Source organism: Gavia stellata, chromosome 15 (genome assembly GCF_030936135.1).
Source record: "Gavia stellata isolate bGavSte3 chromosome 15, bGavSte3.hap2, whole genome shotgun sequence".
Taxonomy (NCBI): Eukaryota; Metazoa; Chordata; class Aves; order Gaviiformes; family Gaviidae; genus Gavia; species Gavia stellata.
Window position 1 is genome coordinate 7683163 of NC_082608.1, and position 18031 is coordinate 7701193.

General features: G+C 45.1%; 1 protein-coding gene across 1 annotated transcript in view; it reads right to left on the reverse strand.

The window, feature by feature from the left end:
* The window catches only part of TENT4B (terminal nucleotidyltransferase 4B), a 43848-nt gene extending 26155 nt beyond the window's left edge, over positions 1-17693 (reverse strand). The window contains exon 1 of the mRNA XM_059824820.1: positions 17149-17693. Coding sequence (XP_059680803.1) covers positions 17149-17693 — 545 coding nt within the window. The remainder of the gene's footprint in view (positions 1-17148) is intronic.
* Positions 17694-18031: the final 338 nt, after the last annotated feature.

Sequence of the window (18031 nt, forward strand, 5' to 3'; positions counted from 1 at the left end):
GTACTGAAGGGAACTGTAAATATGAAGCGTCTGCTGAGGTCCTCTCCCTACCACCTGGGCCTCTGTAGCGGACAAATTCTTTTAATATTTGCTAGGTTTTAAGCTACTGAAAAAACACCTAACTGCATCTGCAGGTGATTTAATAGGCAGTGAAGTTTCATGGTGATTGATACATCAGACCCCCTAAGAAGCTACAATAATAAAGCAAACAATTTTCAAAAGCCTCAGACTTTGACCATCACTTTTTCTGTCCTTAGTTACTGAACCATATCAATATATTATAGATCACATAGTAACGGTACTTTGAGCCACGTATGCCTTATAGGAGCTTTAAAATGAAACATCCCAGAAGATGTCTGTATTAGTAACCTGACAAAACCAGGAAAGCTGAAGGAGCTGGGTTTTTGATCACACACATTTTTCTTCAGTTCACCAGTTTGAAATACAGCTTCACAGGCCATCTTTTCACAGTTCACCAAAAACAGACATGCAGAAAAAACAGGTATTCCACTGCCATATGATTACTAAACATCACTAAAAATCAGAATATCTGCTGTATAAACAGTTTCCTAAGACGCAAATGGAGGATTTCACTTTGCAGAGAGCTAGGCAAATGAGATTTATTTCTGTCCCCTTCCGTTACAGCCTAGGTGTTTGTTACCACTCCCCAGCTTCTCAGCGGCAAGGTCTGTTATAACAGGATTACACAAGCCTCCCTAACCCATCTAAGGCAAAGTTAGCCAAGTTAAATCCCACCACCTTCATCAGTTCAGCTAAGGCAGCCAACTTCTCCTGAGCGTAGCGGGGAGCCCCAGTAGGAGCCCTCGAGGGCGGCAGCAGCCGCTTCCACCCAGGCGGCAAGGGGCGAAAAGAAGCCAGTGGAAGAAACACCTTCGAGCGGCGTATCTAGAACCAGAAGACCACCTCTGGCAAACAAGTGATATTTGAGGCACTTTCGGTATCTACCCAAGAACAGCTTGACCCTTCTGACTAGCATTTGTCGTCTGCTGAGTAATTCACAAAATTGCCTTTTAGGACTGAGGGAAGGCAAAATTTTCACAAATACGTAAATGATTCAGGAACCCAGATCCTGCTTTCAGGACTAAGGGCTTTTGGGATTAATCTAATCACTCTGATACTGAGTTTGAGAACACTTTTCTGAATGGAGTTAGTTTGTTCACTTCAACAATTTATGGTGGACTGAGTACGTGCATTTCTTCAAATGCTGTGGAACAAAAAAAGATGCCACAAAAACTGACATTACAAGACCTAAAATTTCTACCCTGTGCAAATACTTGAAAACATATAGTATAGCCCCCTCTTTCTTCTTCCCAATCAACACCCATTCCCCCAAACCCCTCAAATTAATGTAGCTTTTTATTTATGTTCTGGATTTAATGTTAACTTACTGGTTTAACCGCATCATAAAAAGCACTAAAATAGCGCTGCCTTACGGAAACAGCCAAAGTGTAGTATAGACATATTAAAACACAGGAAAAACAAGCAATGTGGGCAGTTCTTTTCAGTTATTTAAATTATTATCTCCATCCTTTCAGGTTTTTTTAAATTTTATTTTATAGATCCTTTGCTTCCATCAGGATGAATGCTATGTACTGAAGGAGCTGGCGGAAGTGCTCACCGAGCCACTTTCCATCACCTGCCAGCAGCCCTGGCTAACTGGGGAGGTCCCAGTGGACTGCAGGTTAGCAAATGGGACGCCCATCTTCAAGAAGGGCCGGAAGGAGGATCCAGAGAACTACAGGCCTGTCAGCCTGACCTCAGTGCCAGGGAAGATTATGGAGCAGATCATCTTGAGAGCCATCACATGGCACGTACGGGACAACCAGGCGATCAGGCCCAGTCAGCATGGGCTTACGGAAGGCAGGTCCTGCCTGACTAACCCGATCTCCTTCTGTGACAAAGTGACCTGCTTAGTGGACGAGGGAAAGGCTGTGGATGTAGTCTACCTAGACTTCAGTAAAGTCTTTGACACTGTTTCCCACAGCATTCTCCTGGAGGAACTGACTGCTCATGGCTTGGACAGAGGCTGGGTAAAAAACTGGCTGGCTGGCCGGGCCCAAAGGGTTGTGGTGAATGGAGTTAAATCCAGTTGGCGGCCGGTCACAGGCGGTGTTCCCCAGGGCTCAGTACTGGGGCCGGTCTTGTTTAATATCTTTATCAATGATCTGGACGAGGGGATCGAGTGCTCCCTCAGCAAGTTTGCAGACGACACCAAGTTGGGCGGGAGTGTTGATCTGCTCGAGGGTCGGAAGGCTCTGCAGAGGGATCTGGACAGGCCGGATCGATGGGCCCAGGCCAATTGTATGAGGTTCAACAAGGACAAGTGCCCGGTCCTGCACTTGGGACACAAGAACCCCACGCAATGCTACAGGCTTGGGGACGAGTGGCTGGAAAGCTGCCCTGCAGAAAAGGACCTGGGGGTGTTGGTCAACAGCCGGCTGAATATGAGCCAGCAGTGTGCCCAGGTGGCCAAGAAGGCCAACAGCATCCTGGCCTGGATCAGAAACAGTGTGGCCAGCAGGACTAGGGAAGTGATCGTGCCCCTGTACTCGGCACTGGTGAGGCCACACCTCAAATCCTGTGTTCAGTTTTGGGCCCCTCACTACAAGAAGGACATTGAGGTGCTGGAGCGTGTCCAGAGAAGGGCAACAGAGCTGGTGAGGGGTCTGGAGCACAAGTCTTATGAGGAAGAGCTGAGGGAACTGGGGTTGTTCAGTCTGGAGAAGAGGAGGCTCAGGGGAGACCTCATCACTCTCTACAATTACCTGAAAGGGGGTTGTAGAGAGGTGGGTGTTGGTCTCTTCTCCCAAGTGACAAGTGATAGGACAAGAGGAAATGGCCTCAAGTTGTACCAGGGGAGGTTTAGGCTGGATATCAGGAAAAACGTCTTCACTGAAAGGGTTGTCAGACATTGGAACAGACTGCCCAGGGAAGCAGTTGAGTCCCCACCCCTGGAGGTATTTAAAAGACGTGTGGATGAGGTGCTTAGGGACATGGTTTAGTGGTGGACTTGGCAGGGTTGGGTTTACAGTTGGACGTGATGATCTTAAAGGTCTTTTCCAACCTAAACAATTCTATGATTCTTTAAATTGATCCAAGCTATTTCTAATTAAAACTCCCAAGCATATTCTTCAGTCAAGAAGTAGTATAAGAGACTGTCTGTCCCTAACAGGGTAGAAGTGAGCATTTTTTGTCCGTTTACAAATTGCAATGTGTGCTTTGTCTTCTAAAATAGACTCAGATGTGCTAGAATTTTTCCTACAGAAATTTGTCTTTTAAGAGGAGAAAAGTGCTACTGAACTTTAATTATAAATCAGATACTTGAATTAGTCCTATCAATAAGCAATCTGAAGTATAACTCTGCAACTGATCCACTGGCTTTTAAACCCATGCCATATACATACTCAGTCTTGCTCTCTATTTTTACAGCATTTCCAGCAAAAACATCAAATGTCAACTGGAAAGAGCATTTTGAGAAGTACCTTTACTTCCCATTGCCTTTTTTTTTTTTGTCATACTGTACATAAAAACAATCTAGCTGAATCACTGCATGTGTGGGAACAGCCTTCTACTTCTTCCCTGGAAAGTATCTACATATCGTCCCTCCTTCCCATCTCTGTAAGCAAGTGCTATGAGAGTCTGCTGCTTCTCTTCTCCCAGGCAATGGGTCGCCAAAGTAAGGCATGCATTTTGCTAACAGAGGAGTGAAAAAAAAATATTAAGAGAAACTGTTACCTCAACTGAGCTGAAAGAAAAAGTACTAACAAAAGAACAAGATGAAGCAGGAAAGAAAGGTTTTCTGCAGGAAAAACAAAGTGGGAAGAGCAGAGATAGGAAATAGCTGGTTTATTTCTAATGACAAAAAGGCTTCAACTCTAGTAATACCTAATTACCTTGAAACACACCAGTAATTCCAACATCTCCTATAAAATACTACCACAAGGTTTTTCTTTAGCGCACTTGTAGAAAAGTGTTAGTCTGTTGGAGCAGTTACATATACAGACCAGCTATGCAGTTTGCAACCTCAGAATTTAAAATACAGATATGTATTTTTAAAAGCCTTTAAGATTAAAGTGCAACAATTAGCATGGACTTCATACATTCTGTAATTACAAGTTGAGGTAAATTTCCAAACAGCTAAAACCACAGAGAAGTTAAAGGTACCTATCTCCTCTAGTGGGGAATTAGTAATTCCTTAGCCTGCCAATCCCCCTTGCTTAAGAAGCTCTCACTCAAAAAGACCAAACAACAGTATACAAGTTTTTTCTAAACAAGAAGTAAAAGTAACTATCAGTATCAGTAGTAGTTAAATTTATATTAGCTGAACTTTCCCAATAACACAGCAACGTTTGGGTTCGTGTTAGAATCCTAACAAAAGCTACAGCTGGCAAATCCCCGCAACACCTGTGAGTAGGTCTGACCCCTCCTGCACCAGCACGACAGGTAGGAGAAGGGAGTTTAAAAAAAAGCGTATCAGATCAGTTTTGCAAATATCACCAGTGGTGTTACTATTAAACCAGAACAGAGGGATACAGCAGGTCAGCTCACACACCTTTCTGTTTTTCTTCATAGAGCTAGGCTATCAGAATGGTTCTTTATACATCACCAGTATATTGGTACTATTTTGTTAGTGCAGTAAATATTATCACATAAACAAACAATCCATGACCTGCCAATAAATGACACCAGATGCTATCTGGGCAGAGGCGAGACTAACACCCTCCCGGCAGGCTGATGAGCACTTCCAACGGATAACGCGTGCTCGGAAAAAAAATCTCCGTCTGAAGACTTGATCAGAGCTAAAAACTCGCACCACAGACCTTTGTCACCACGTAAACGGCTGCATGTGCAGCCGGCCACCAAACACGAAGCCAGGCAAGCCTCGTGTGGGGCTCAAAACAGGGTTTTCTGACACAGTAGAGTGGAGAAATGTCCTCAACTTTCACATGCACAGTGGGTTCTGCCCGGCAAATATTCTTCTTGTTTATAACTTGATAAATTACTTGACTTGAAAGATTAGTTAAATGAAAGGAAGGAGAGCAGTGTAATTATTAACTCCTGTCTCCTTCCATCAGTGTTGATTTAAACTTTCAAACGTTCACCCCAAATAAGCCCACGCCAATCTCTGTGAAGGAAGAGAGACACTACCACAGTCCCAAGCTTATGCTGTTCACCTCAAAGTCAAGTCAAAAAGCTGTTTAAGGTCCAAGTTCCTACCTGCAGCCAGTACTGCTTACACACACACTTGTCCCTGCAAATCAGTAACGCACACCTGCGAGCACACTCTGCTAACTCTAGAAAGCCACCTCGCGTCCATCTGTGCAGCAAGACTGCTTTTTAGCTGCTAAGTAGGCAGAAGAGCCTAAAAATATTAAGTCCAATAACTAGCCACAGCTGCAGTTTGCTAATACCTTTTCAGCTCCAGCATAAGAACATTTTCAAATTAAATCTGAAGTGCCAGTATGCCACCTGGAAAGTCAATGAAGATTCCTAGAGCTTTCCAACATTTTCTAACACTCCCAGTTTTGGGTGGCTTGCTTTTTTTTTTTTTTTTTTTTTGAGAGGAGGGAATTTTGCACAGCATTTTGGAACATCTAAGGAATATAAGTGAGCCACAAGTCACTTTGGTCGCATCTCCTATATTAGAAGTATTCAAAACTTCTTAGAAAAAGATTTGAAGTTAGCACTTACTATTAAAACCACAAGGTTTTAAGTTTGTATGTTAAATTAAATTCTTCAAGCAAAATGGACAGTGACCCCAACTTACCCGTTTAGCACACATTCAGAACCAGCTTTATCACCCATTTATTACTTGCTACTGCACTTTGGTGACACTCTGCTACAATATTAATACAGGTTTAGATGCGCTGCTATCATATCGAGGCAAAATTCAAAACCCAGAATTAGTTCTCTCTCTCATTTCCAAATACTCAGAAGTCACTGGAGCAGGTGCATTGTGAAGGAGGAAGACCAATCACACATACTATGGAGAGGTACAAGGAACATTTCAGGTAACTTTTTACTTTGATGATTTGTTATCTTTACAGTAAGGGTGTGCACAGTGAACTATGTTCAGATTAAACAACGCAGTATTCATTTTGGGGCTCACGATACAGTAATACACTCCCTTAAAGGTATATATCAGAAACTATTTGTTCATATTGTGGTTTGTTCTCTTTTGCTCAGATACTCCCGCTTGCATGGCAGGATGCATGAGTACCAAAAAAAACACGGGCTGGGAGCCCGTGGTATTTTGAAGAGTCACCAGCCTCCTCTTGCTCTGCTTATCACTCTGGGCTAGAAAGCTACAAACAATAACCCCCAAAAATGGACAATGCCTGTCACAGAAAAATGTTTCCTGAGGCCAGTGATAGAGATGCACACTCAAGAACTTCGATGTCAGGAACTGGAAGAAATACTTCCTCCTCAAATGTAGGTGACCAGTCTCGTCCTTCAAAGTATCTGGAGAAGCCGGTCTCTGACTAACCCTGTGGATCAAATAATGGGTTTTATCCTCTTCTTTCCCTTGAAGCTTCAGCTAGTACATCTGTCAGAAAACTACCAATATAAGCCTAGAAAATACTTCACTGAAATACTTTCCATGAGTCTGAAATTTTAAAATTCAGAGACACCAATACATGCTGAAAGATGACTTACAAAAGATTTCATGCAACTACTTCAATTGCTGGGTTCTGCTAGGACGTAAGGACAAAAGAATCAGCACATGGTGAAAAAAAGGGACTTCTAATGGTTTGAGAGTTAAATCCTCACAATTGACCTCAGTCTAGTATCAGGCAGGTGAATGCCAGAACCCACTCTAGGATGGGACGTCCCCGGCATGGCACACCTCCTCATGCCGTCCACATGTTGTGCATTAACACATCTGTGTGCGGTCTTCTGACAAAAGCAGCAAATGGAGAGCGAGAGCCTCTGCAGAGCTCTCAAAAACCCACTCAAGATTCATCCAACTCACTCACTGAAACCACTCTCTCAAAATAATTTCAGTAATAATTTGAAAATTAAGCAAATATGTCTAGAGTACCGAAAAAGTGAGTAGAAGATGCAGCAGTGGAGACCAGCTATCAGAGAAGCCTAAGAGGGTCGCTGCGAGCTCTACAAACTACTGAAATCAACAGCAACTAGAAAGAGCACATTTCAGCATGCCCGAAGCAGGTATGCTTCAGAGGAGCAAAGGCTGAACTATTCCAGCATATAATGTTCAGTGACTTAATGCCCACAGGCAAATACCACATTATACAAGAAACAAGAGAGGAAGTTTGTTATTACACAGTTATTCTCTTCATTTGCTCCAAGGTGCTGTTATGCCAGGAGCTGACACTGCTACTTACTGCCACTGAAACATTATCTTTTACCACCTGTATATGCCCTGTCACATTTGACCAAGTTGTAACGAGCAGCTTCAGAAGATCATTAGTTAATTGAAATTTCAGTAAGATTTTAGCTAGGAAAATGGTTGCAGCTGGTGATAATGTAATTACAAGACAGCAACAAAAGCAAGGCAGTACTGTCCTTTCTGCCTAATCTCAAAAACTATCCTGTAAGAGGAAATCTAACAGCTTGATGAGGCAAGCTTCTCTTCCACCTGATGTTGGAAGCAGAGGTACGTGTAAAGAAGCTGCTTACCTCAAATAATGAACTAGCTCTTCAAGGCAAAAATCAACATGAAAATTTTCTCCTGTGAGTACCTGCCAAGTATGACTACTACATGGAAAAATCCCCATGGATGAATGAGAGTAAGACACTGAGTCCAAAACACAACCAGAAGGCTAAGTAAACAGAAGATCCTCAAGCACACAAGTTGAATCACCGAACTGAAGAAGTGTGTGACATAACAAAGCAAAAATCAAATAAAATAAATTATCAGGACCTCATTTTTTCAGCCTGGCTCAATACTGACCCAAAATTGTGTGATTTGCAATAATGATCATTATTCAGATCAAAATAGTTCCTTCACTGTACTATGTTTAACTCAATACTTTAACTGACAGTTGTGGAAAGCTTGCTGACCAGAAGTACCTCTGAATACAAAACAGAGAAAGCCATTGTGCAAGGTGCAAGTCCAAAGTGAAACTTCACACAATTTTCAGAAATGATACGCATACTTATTTTAGATGAAAGCCAAAAAATCTCACTGAGGGAGAAGGGGAAGGAATGTAAATGCATATAAAGGACTTATGCTTTTTGTAACAATCCCCTTAAAACAAAACAAACAAAAAACCCCAAAACCAGGACAAAAAAACCTTTCACTTTTTGTAATACATAAGAAAACATCAGCTGTTCCTAAAGTAACAGAGGAATTGAATAGCTTTAAAATTAACACAGTGAGACAAATACTTACAAAAAGAATAAAGTTATGTTATCACATTTCAATCACAACCTCAAGAAGCCAGGCCAGGTCAGCAAGCTTTGATTAATGACTCGCTATCTTCAGGTTACACATCGACACATAACAGTAAGATCAACACCTTAGTCATCAGACTACAGCAAGATGTTCCTGCATGCTGTATTTTAGCGGTATTCTTAATCTAATTACAGTATGACATTATATGAAGGGCTTATCTATAGTTGATATTTGTGGCAGGTTAATGCAAGTTCTTACAGATGTTACTGGATCCATAAACAGAGTACTTGTAAGAAAGCATGTGACACTTTAAATGTGTGTACTTAAATCCACCTGGAAGTAAATCTACACTGAGTGAAGACGATGAGCCAATGTTCCTACTCACCTACACACCTCTTCCTCTACTACCCTCATTTCACTAATTTGGAAGTTTCTAGAGGACTTCAATGTTTGCGTTCGCCCATTGTTATACGCCATTACTTGTAGAATCACAACACTATTTCCTCCATGCTAACAACATTTTAAATGTAGTGTTGGCTACTTCCCCCGATAAATCACGCCGACAAGATGGAAGAGTGGAGATGCACAGACACTTACTTTCATCCTAAGCCTCTGCTTATTTGAGCCTCTGCTACCACTGTTTTCCAGTAAAAATCTTGTAAAATGCAATGAAAAAAAAAAATTGCAAGATGTATGCGATACAGTATGGTGATGGAGAATTCCACACTGTAAAGCCTTCTCAAGCAATTGTAGCAAGACCGTGCCTATTTAGCTGCACATTGCTTTTGAATAATTCAGATGTAGTTCTCATGCCATGGAGGATATTACGAGACTGTCAGAGAGGCTGATCTGGAACAAGGGCTGCCAAATAATCTTAATTGTCACCACGGGAGGAAGGAAATTAACAGATGTTGCTGATGTACCAGGATAAGACATCCTCAGACCCAGTCATGCAGCCAGTTCATCCTCACACTGAGCTGTGCTAGAACTGCCCTGGAGCAGCTGCCTCCTACCCGCGACCCACCCTCAGAGCTCCGCAGCCCCGGACATGGCCATGGCACACAATCAGCTCATGGGCTTTGCTGCTCAGCCTCACACCAATTTTGTGACACAGCTTTAAGGGTCAGAAAAAGAACCATCAGGGACAGCTAGTATCAGAAGACCTATACTGAATGCAGCAATACTAATACATTAATTGCATGACTATGATACAACACATGAGTATCACCAATATGAAGTTACTGAAAAGATTTAAACAGGTTCTGCAGATCTGTAGGAGAGGTTTCTGTACAAACTTACAAACCAGAGTTCCGCTGCCTCGATCCACGTCTATCTCTTGCTTTGACATCTTAAGTTCATAGTATTCCTGGAAAAAATTCCTGCTGTGTTATCTATTGTAGGTTAAAGTTACAAAATGATTAAAGTTCAAATTGCTCCTTCTGTGAAGCTATTTGCAGCCTAGGAAAAATACCTGAAGCCTGCATCCAGTTCACTAGTTTTCCTCTCTTTTTCTTGCTTATTGGAATATTTTCTTTAGCCCCAATTTCTGGGCAAAGGGACAGAAAGTAATATTCAAATACGACTGACATCTCGAGCACTCTTTGGCAGTTCATCCAAAAAGATAATTCAAAAATATGAACGCTAATAATTTAAGAAATTCTAGCATGTTCAAATAATGAATTAGCATGCAAACTGCTCACTAAGAACAGCAATAGTATTTATTTGCTTATGATACATATTATGCAAGATTTTCACTGGTTATGTCGCTATATCACTACCAGCACACATACCTCTCAACACAATACCTAACCTTGCTCTGGGCCGCATTCTGCTACTGCTGCCATTTGCAACATCCAGCAAAGAGCATAGGAACCATTGTTTTACATCACATGCCACATAATCAGAAGACTTTGAAGCAAAATTTAATTTTGGCACATGCATTATTTTGGAGCACATACCCCATATTCAGAGATGTATTCTGAATGACCAAATTATGAGGTCAATAAAAAGAAATATGAACTATTATATTATTGCCTATTTTGATAGCAAGGTTACACACACAACTTCTCAAAACTGCATTTCAAAGTTTTGCAGATTCCCAAAGTAAAAAAAAGTAGTCATACTCCAACTTTCGGTAAGTGAGTATAAGCTGCCCAGGAACAAAGTGTAACAGTAAAATGATTAAAAAAATAAAATTGAAGGGGAGAAAAATGCAACAATATGCTTTCATGATGTGGGTCCCCATCTATTTGCTAAGACCAACAATACAATCTCAGGCTTCCTAAAACTGACCTTATACTAAGAGTTTGCCAATTAAAAAATAAGAGCTACAACCCCAACACGGTTTAATATAATAGTAATAAAGATTCAGGGTGAGATCCTCTTTTTTCAGCTGCATACTGCTACAGAAAGCATGCATCAGCTCTTGGGAATCAGCAAGCATGCAAGAAAGAATGACATACTCTTCCTATTACTTAATATAGGCATCCCTATCTACCAAAAAAAGCCCGCCAAACTTCTGTTCCTTATATAGCCACTCCAAGGTAAATAGGTGCCCAAGTCCCAAACGGAAGATAAGAATTGGAGAAAACAAAACGATTCTCAAGAATACATTCACATGCTGTTTCCTTGCACGTGTAGGAACCAGCAGGCCTCTGAAGTCCTCCTTAAATCGCTTAAACAAAACATGCCAAAATGTTGGCACCATTCCAAAATTCTGCAAGCTCAAACAATACTGTTACATAGTATTTACAGTATATTTCCTAAAGGTTTCCTCAAGCTGCCTTTAGTCTTCACGCCCTAGTAAACTTGTTTCTCTCTCCCAACCCCTCCAAAAGAAGTAATTTCTTACAACAGGCGGCTGTGGGGAAATAGAGATTTCATTTCCATAAAACCCAGATGACCGCCTTCAAGAGCTGCACAAGCTGTCACAAGGGGTACTGCCAGAACTGTGTTGTGGCACGACTCAGGAGGAGACGGAGAGCAACAGTGGATCTTATCAGACGGATACAAGAAAAGGATTTGCACTCGAGTCACATCCTTGCACTCTACCTTACAGCTTATATATGCAGCCACAGTGAGGACAGAGTACTGTTCTAAGAGGCTTTTTCAGGGAGCGAGCAGATTTGTGTCTATGAATTTTTCCTGAATAATTCATTTTCACGCGTGATGTACACAGTGAATTCAACCGCCACCCGCGTTTTAACGTAATGTCTTCACTAACCCAAAAGGCATGCAACTACTTTAACAGAAGATACATTTATAAGTCGTGCATGCACCTCATCGCTTCACCAGAAGTCGGAAGTCTGCGCACAAAAGTGCCTGTTTTAGTTATGTGAAGCATTCGTATGTATCAAATAATGCAACAGCAAATCAAGCACCGCCCATGCATTTGATTTAAGCACTTAAGAGAAGATGTTGAAAACCAACGCAATTGATTAGGATTTGATCAGATTCCCCTAAGTTAGGAATTCAGTCTGGCTAGACGTTTTGCTGCAGGTACACGTACTCTATGATCTTAAAGGTCTTTTCCAACCTAAATGATTCTATGATTCTATACTTGCTCTGTTCACTCTACACCCAGCTCTTTCTGGTGATGCTCCAACCCACGTGGAGATCATGCAACTGTGGCTGATACCATGCAAGGGCTGAGCAAGTAAGAGCTGAAGAGACACAGGGTAAGTTATATCAGGCAGACGGCTGTGTTACTGTAGCTACATGTCCTCTGGTCAGCTCAAAGCCTGCGGAGAATGAGCTTGCACCTGCCTTAACGTACTTAGCTTCTCTCAAAGAAGACATTAGAAGACCTGAGAAGCTGACAAATTTCACATGAAAAAAAATCATAATAGAACTTCTGTTGCAAAGACACACGGTTTTAAGCTATTTTCTTCCTAAAGTAGTTATGATTTTGTTTCATGGTATCCACTGTAACCCTGGGCAACATGCTGGGGACCCTTACAACAAATAAGCTGAAGCCTGCTCAATTCTGTACCAACCAATTCGGCAGCCTGCGAGTGTGTGCACATTCATGTGCACAGCCCTCCTCTGGGGTCACAGGATTCTCTCCCTTTCACGTTGAAGTTTCCATTAGTACTTCAAAACACTGTGCATTCAGTATTTCAAAACACAGAGTTTTCTATTTAACGCAGGTTCCTCCTCAGGAGTACATATTACCAATTTCCCTCCTTAAACTCACACATTATTTGGGTTCTTGCCTTTGGCTGCAGATCCCCGTGAAAACTAACCAGCTCCCTACAGAATCTCAAAATCCACATCTTCCTACCTGGGAATTGCGTATGAACTGGACTCTTTCCTTTGGCAGAAGAATCCAGAAACCTACGAGAAGACAGGCCAAACTTAAGTGCAAGTCTTAACTTCTGGGTTTTGTTACGCTTCACGCTTCAGGCTTAAGCAGTTGTTCTTGTGTCACCTTTTAGCTAGGCTCAATCCAAACTCAGTGAAAGCTGTAAAACATCCATTTCAGTATCCCAAATAATTTTTCTTCCTTTTTAATTCTGACACTACTAACATTACTCACTATTCCCCTGGGACACACACACACACAGAATCCCCTCCAAAATCCCAACCCACACATCCTCCTACAGGATTGAGTTTTGCTACTAAGTACCCTGTCAAGACAAATCCAATTAAACTCTTTAAGGGTATGCTACGTGTTAAGTCAACAGTAACATCATACACACGCTGTAAAACTTTTCATTCGTTTTCTGAGTTATCTATTCTTTTTAGCACTACTGTCTGTTGACAAAGTTCCCAGAGGATGGAAGATATGCCAGCTGAATCCGACTGGTGCAAAGCAACTTGCAGGCAGCACTAGACGATTGATTTATAGTGATATTTCAGAAGTTGCAAAGTTAAAAGTGCTCGAACAAAGGAGACCCCCTATAATGTAAACATCTACACTATTAATAGGACTGCAAGTCTGAAAACTTAGAATAAGGGAAAATATTAAAGACAGTGCTATTGTATACATCATATTCCATCCTATTAACTCTGTGGGAGTAAAAATTTGCACGTGTTGAATTGTCAGTATTTCAGCATTGGTGAATGTTAGCAAATACTGTATATGCTTTGTAAGAAATCTATCTTGAAATCAAAACCAATATTGTTGTGGGTTATTTTTTAATTATTTGGTTATCTCTTTGCATGTATAAATAGCATTAACCAAGAAAGTATGTTTCTCAATAAAAATAAAAATCTTGAAAAGAAAAAACTCGAAGATTTGGCTGAACAGGTACTTAGGTTTTAACCAAAATCTCTACTATTTCAACATGTTTAACTCACCTAAATCTTTAGACAGCTAGTTACACATTGCTATATGTTTACATAAACTGTCCAATTAGCTAGAAATTATTGGGCTGTTTTTCCAGACAGCTGATCAATGTAATTGCGTATTCAGAGCTGGTTTTGCACAACCGTACACACAAGTGACATCCTTGCACTGGAAAAATGAATGGCACATGTCAGCGTTCAACGGTGTTTGCCAGCAAGTCAGGCCTAATCTTTCTGAAAATGGGACTGTTCCACAACACTGTCGTATTCAAAAGACTCAGAAGTTGAACTGATTAACCGAACAAAATTACAGGATGGTATATAGGGAAAAGTGTTAAGAGCCTTTACTATTTTTTTTCACAATTTGCATCAAAACAATTAGGGAAGAAAAAGGTACCTGTCAACACACAAGTAATGCTGTAATAGAACTGAAGGTATGTTTTTTCCCCAATAACTGTTAGAACCAGTCAACACAAATTTGGGAATTCATGTTGGAAATAATTAATTTAAAATATTTACTTTAGCAACAACCTCTTTTGCTAGGTTACAAACCTCTCTATCTATCATTACTGTCTGGTGTCTCAAGACCGGAGACAGATGCCTTACAAGACAGTTCTTAAAAAGAATCTTGTATGCGGGAGCAATGGCAGCACCTCAGTGCACACCACAGGCAGTTAGACAGGAGGCTTCAGGCAGCCTCGCCTGCAGCCAGTCGGTCGCACTGCAAACTTCACAAGACCTAAGTGTTTTCTATGCTTTCCAAGAGCCTTTAGCTCCTTTTAGAAATTGTTTTCACAATTTTTCATTCAAGATTTGTTAGCCAGCTGCCTCTAAATACCTTTGGAATAAGTAGCTTTTTAGAAGCAAACACCACTCACTTCCATAGTTTAGGAAACACAACCTAGGGGTTTATCTGAGAGACGCTTTACCTTACCCTGCTTTGAACAAAGGAAATAGCTAAAACAGAATCTCAGCATCATGTAAATATATGCCACAGACTAGACAGTCAAGCCAAATGTAGACCAACATATTTGAATACTTTTTGATACTACTGAAAAAAAAAAAGGTCCACAATGTGCTTCCACTTGGGAGTTTGAAACTGATTCAACTGAAATTCTACTCTAGCAACAGACATCACCTTGAATACTTTGGTACAGTTGCTGTTGGGACAGTTGCTGTTGTTGTTACTATTATTATTAATCTCTTGCTGAAGCTCACCCTTTTTTCCCCCCTATATCTTCAATAGCGGGAAAAGGGGTTGCATTTATGAGACAGAAAGAGAGAAAGGCACTTCTAAAAATGTTCCTCAACCTCCAAGTAAATAAGTGACAAGCTAGAAGATAAACAGAGTCCAAAACCTAACTTACAAAAATTCAGTACTTAAAAGTAATGTGTGCAAAACATACTAAGTCTTGTGAAGAAAGTGATGGAAGGTTCCAATGTATGGTGACTGCAGAACTTAAAATAACACACTTCTGCACTGTCATTTTATGAATTGTTATAACCCCAGCAGTAAAGGTAACATAGGAGCTGGCAAGAATCCAGGGAGCCAGAGGTGCTAAGAGTTTGTCTTCCAAAGCGACCAGCAAATTTGAATAGTCATTTTGACAAATCTTACAGAACGGCGATTTTGGAAGGCAAAGAGGTCAGTGCTTTCCAGTGGGAGGGGGCTGAAGGACCCTTAGGTGCAAGTCGGGCACACAAAAACTGACGCACCCAAATCATTACTGATTTCTAAAACGAGCTCTTCCTGGCCTTTGACTGTCACCATACACCTCTGCCATCTGAACTCTGGAACGAAGCCAGACTTATTTGTAAAGGAGGAGGATTGGGAAGGGTATTACACCTGCATACACCACATCAGAAATCCATACTTAACAAGTCAAATACACGTCAATGTGCTCTTGCCGCGGGGAGGAGGGGCATAGTATGGGTCAAGGCAAAGGTTATATTTTTAAAAGCATGAACTTTATAAAAAAAATAAAGCCACAGAAGTTACCAAATGGCTTTTATCCAGGCCATCAGCCATATCAAAACCCATCCCCGCGTTTAAAAAAAGGAAGAGGGAGGGCTCAAAACAGTTTTCAGGTAAACAGGACAGAAAATACATGTTTGCCTGCCCTTGATCTCTGCGGGCTCGTGCAACGCCAACCGATGAGACCTAAGCTAACATAAAAACACTACGGACAAAATACTCAGATCAGCACATGCATTCCACAGTCAGAGCTCCATGAAAACCATTAATAATCCCGTACGGACATCCATAATGCTCTATACATGCATGCAAGTTTATTTCTGAGAGCGGGTGCCAGCATGCGTGCAAACCTTCTCTGTCAGGTCTTAGAAAACACACTCCCCCTGTGATGACCTAGTCTATGCACTTTCTTTTAACAGCAGCAGACTATTATTTTTTTAAGTTATAGTTCCTACTGTACATTTGATCCAGATGTACCGCAAAGCTTTAGAAGTGTGCTTGACAGTGGCTGCGGAGGGCAGGCGTGCAGGACCTGCACAGCTGACAGCGTGCTGCCCGCTGTCCTTCCTCCCCGCAGCCCCGGCACCCTGAGTGACAGCCGAGAGCGGCGCCTCGTCCAGCCCCGCAGCATGTGCGTGAGCTGCAATGGTATTAGACGTCTCGACAACAAAAAACGGAGCAACGGCAAAGCGAGCAGCAGGGTGACAGCGAACAGGGTGACAGCGAACACCTGGTCTGAGGAGCAAAGCGCGTTACCGGGCGAGGAGTGTGTAACACGCCCCACGTGCACCCGCGGTGACAGCAGAAGAGCCTGCGAGGAGCTGCCGTCCCTGCGGATAGGCGTGCCCGCACCATTAGCATGCACACGGGCACCCGGGCACCGGCGGCAGGCGCTGCCGCCGCCGCCAAAGCCCTCCGTTCCCCCCCTCGCCGAAGGAGTCGCCGCCCCGGCCGGCCGCGCAGCCCTGCCCGAGGCCGCTCGCCCCGGAGGGCAGGACGGTCAGCGCCGCGGCGCACGAGGGGCTGCCCCGCCGCGGGCCGCTCGGCCGGCGGGCACCAGCGGGGCCGGGCGGCGGCCCGCGCCGCGCCGGGCACCGACAGCCGGAGCAGAGGCCCGGCGCCCGCTGCCCCCCGCCTCCCGTCTCCCCCCGCCGGTGGCGAGCGGTGCCCCGCGGGCCCGGCCCGGCCGCCCTGCGCCACCCGCCGGGGCCGGGGCCGGGGCCGGGGCCGCGCCCCGCCTCAGGTGCCGCGGCCCAGCGCCCCCCGCCGCCGCCGCCCCTCGGCGGCCGCCCCGTGCGCGGGCGGCACCGCGCCGCCCCGCCACTGCCGCCCGGCCCCGGCGTGCGGCCGCCGCTCCCCGCGCCAGCCGCGGGGCGGGGAGGGCCTCGGCCCCCGCCTCCTCCGGAGGCCGGGCGGGGGCCAGGCCCGGCGCTGGCCGCTGTCCGGCGCCCCCTCGCCCGCCCGCCCGCCCGCCCTCCGGCCCGGTGCCGCGGCCGCTCACCCCACGACTCCCTGGCTGTAGTTCCTCTTCTTCCAGGGGGTGCCGGTGTAGAGCGGCTCGGCCAGGCCGGCCTGGGCCCGGGCGGCCGGCTCGTCCCCCAGGGCGGGGGCCCGGCCCTGCCCGGGGGGCCCCAGCAGGAGGCTGTAGTTGAGCCCGAAGGTGCTGGCCTTGTTGTCACGCTTCCTCTTGTTGCTGGCGGCCGCGGCGGCGGCAGCGGGCGGCCCCCCCCGTGCGGGCCGGGCCCAGGCGGCGGCCCCCGGGGGCGGCGAGGCCTGGTGGTGGCTGCGGTTGTGCTGGTTGTTGGCGCTCTCGAGCGGCAGGAAGTCGGGCTGGGGGTCGGCGCGGGGGGCGCGGTACATGCCGGGCGGGGAGGCCGGGCCGGCCCCGGCGGGGGCGCTCTGCTGCTGCTGCTGCTGCTCCTGCTGCTGCTGCTGCTGCTGGAAGTAGAGGTTGCGGACCCCCTGCGTGGTCTCCCAGATCTGCATCCACAGGCGGTTTGAGGGGCCGAGCTGCTCTGGCTGGAACCAGGCGATCCGGGGATCCATCAAACGGGGACCCACCCCGGCTGCCTCCGCTCCCCGCGCCGCGCCGGCCGCCGACGCCGAGACCCTGTCACCGGGTCCCAGCGCTAATGGCGGCTCCTATGGAAGGGCAGCTCCGCGCCTGCCTGCTCGCTGCCGTCGCTCCACAGCCCCCGCCCCTCCTGGCGAGCGCGGCGAGGCGGGGCCCGGCTGGGCCGCCGGCACACGGGCCGCGCGCAATAAAGGGGGGCGGCGGCGGCGGCCGGGCCGGGCGGGCGGCGCCCCTGGCAGGGCCCGGCCTCTCCGCCGGTCTGTCACCCGCCGCCCCGAGCCCGAGCACCGGCCTTCCCTCGCGCCTCTGC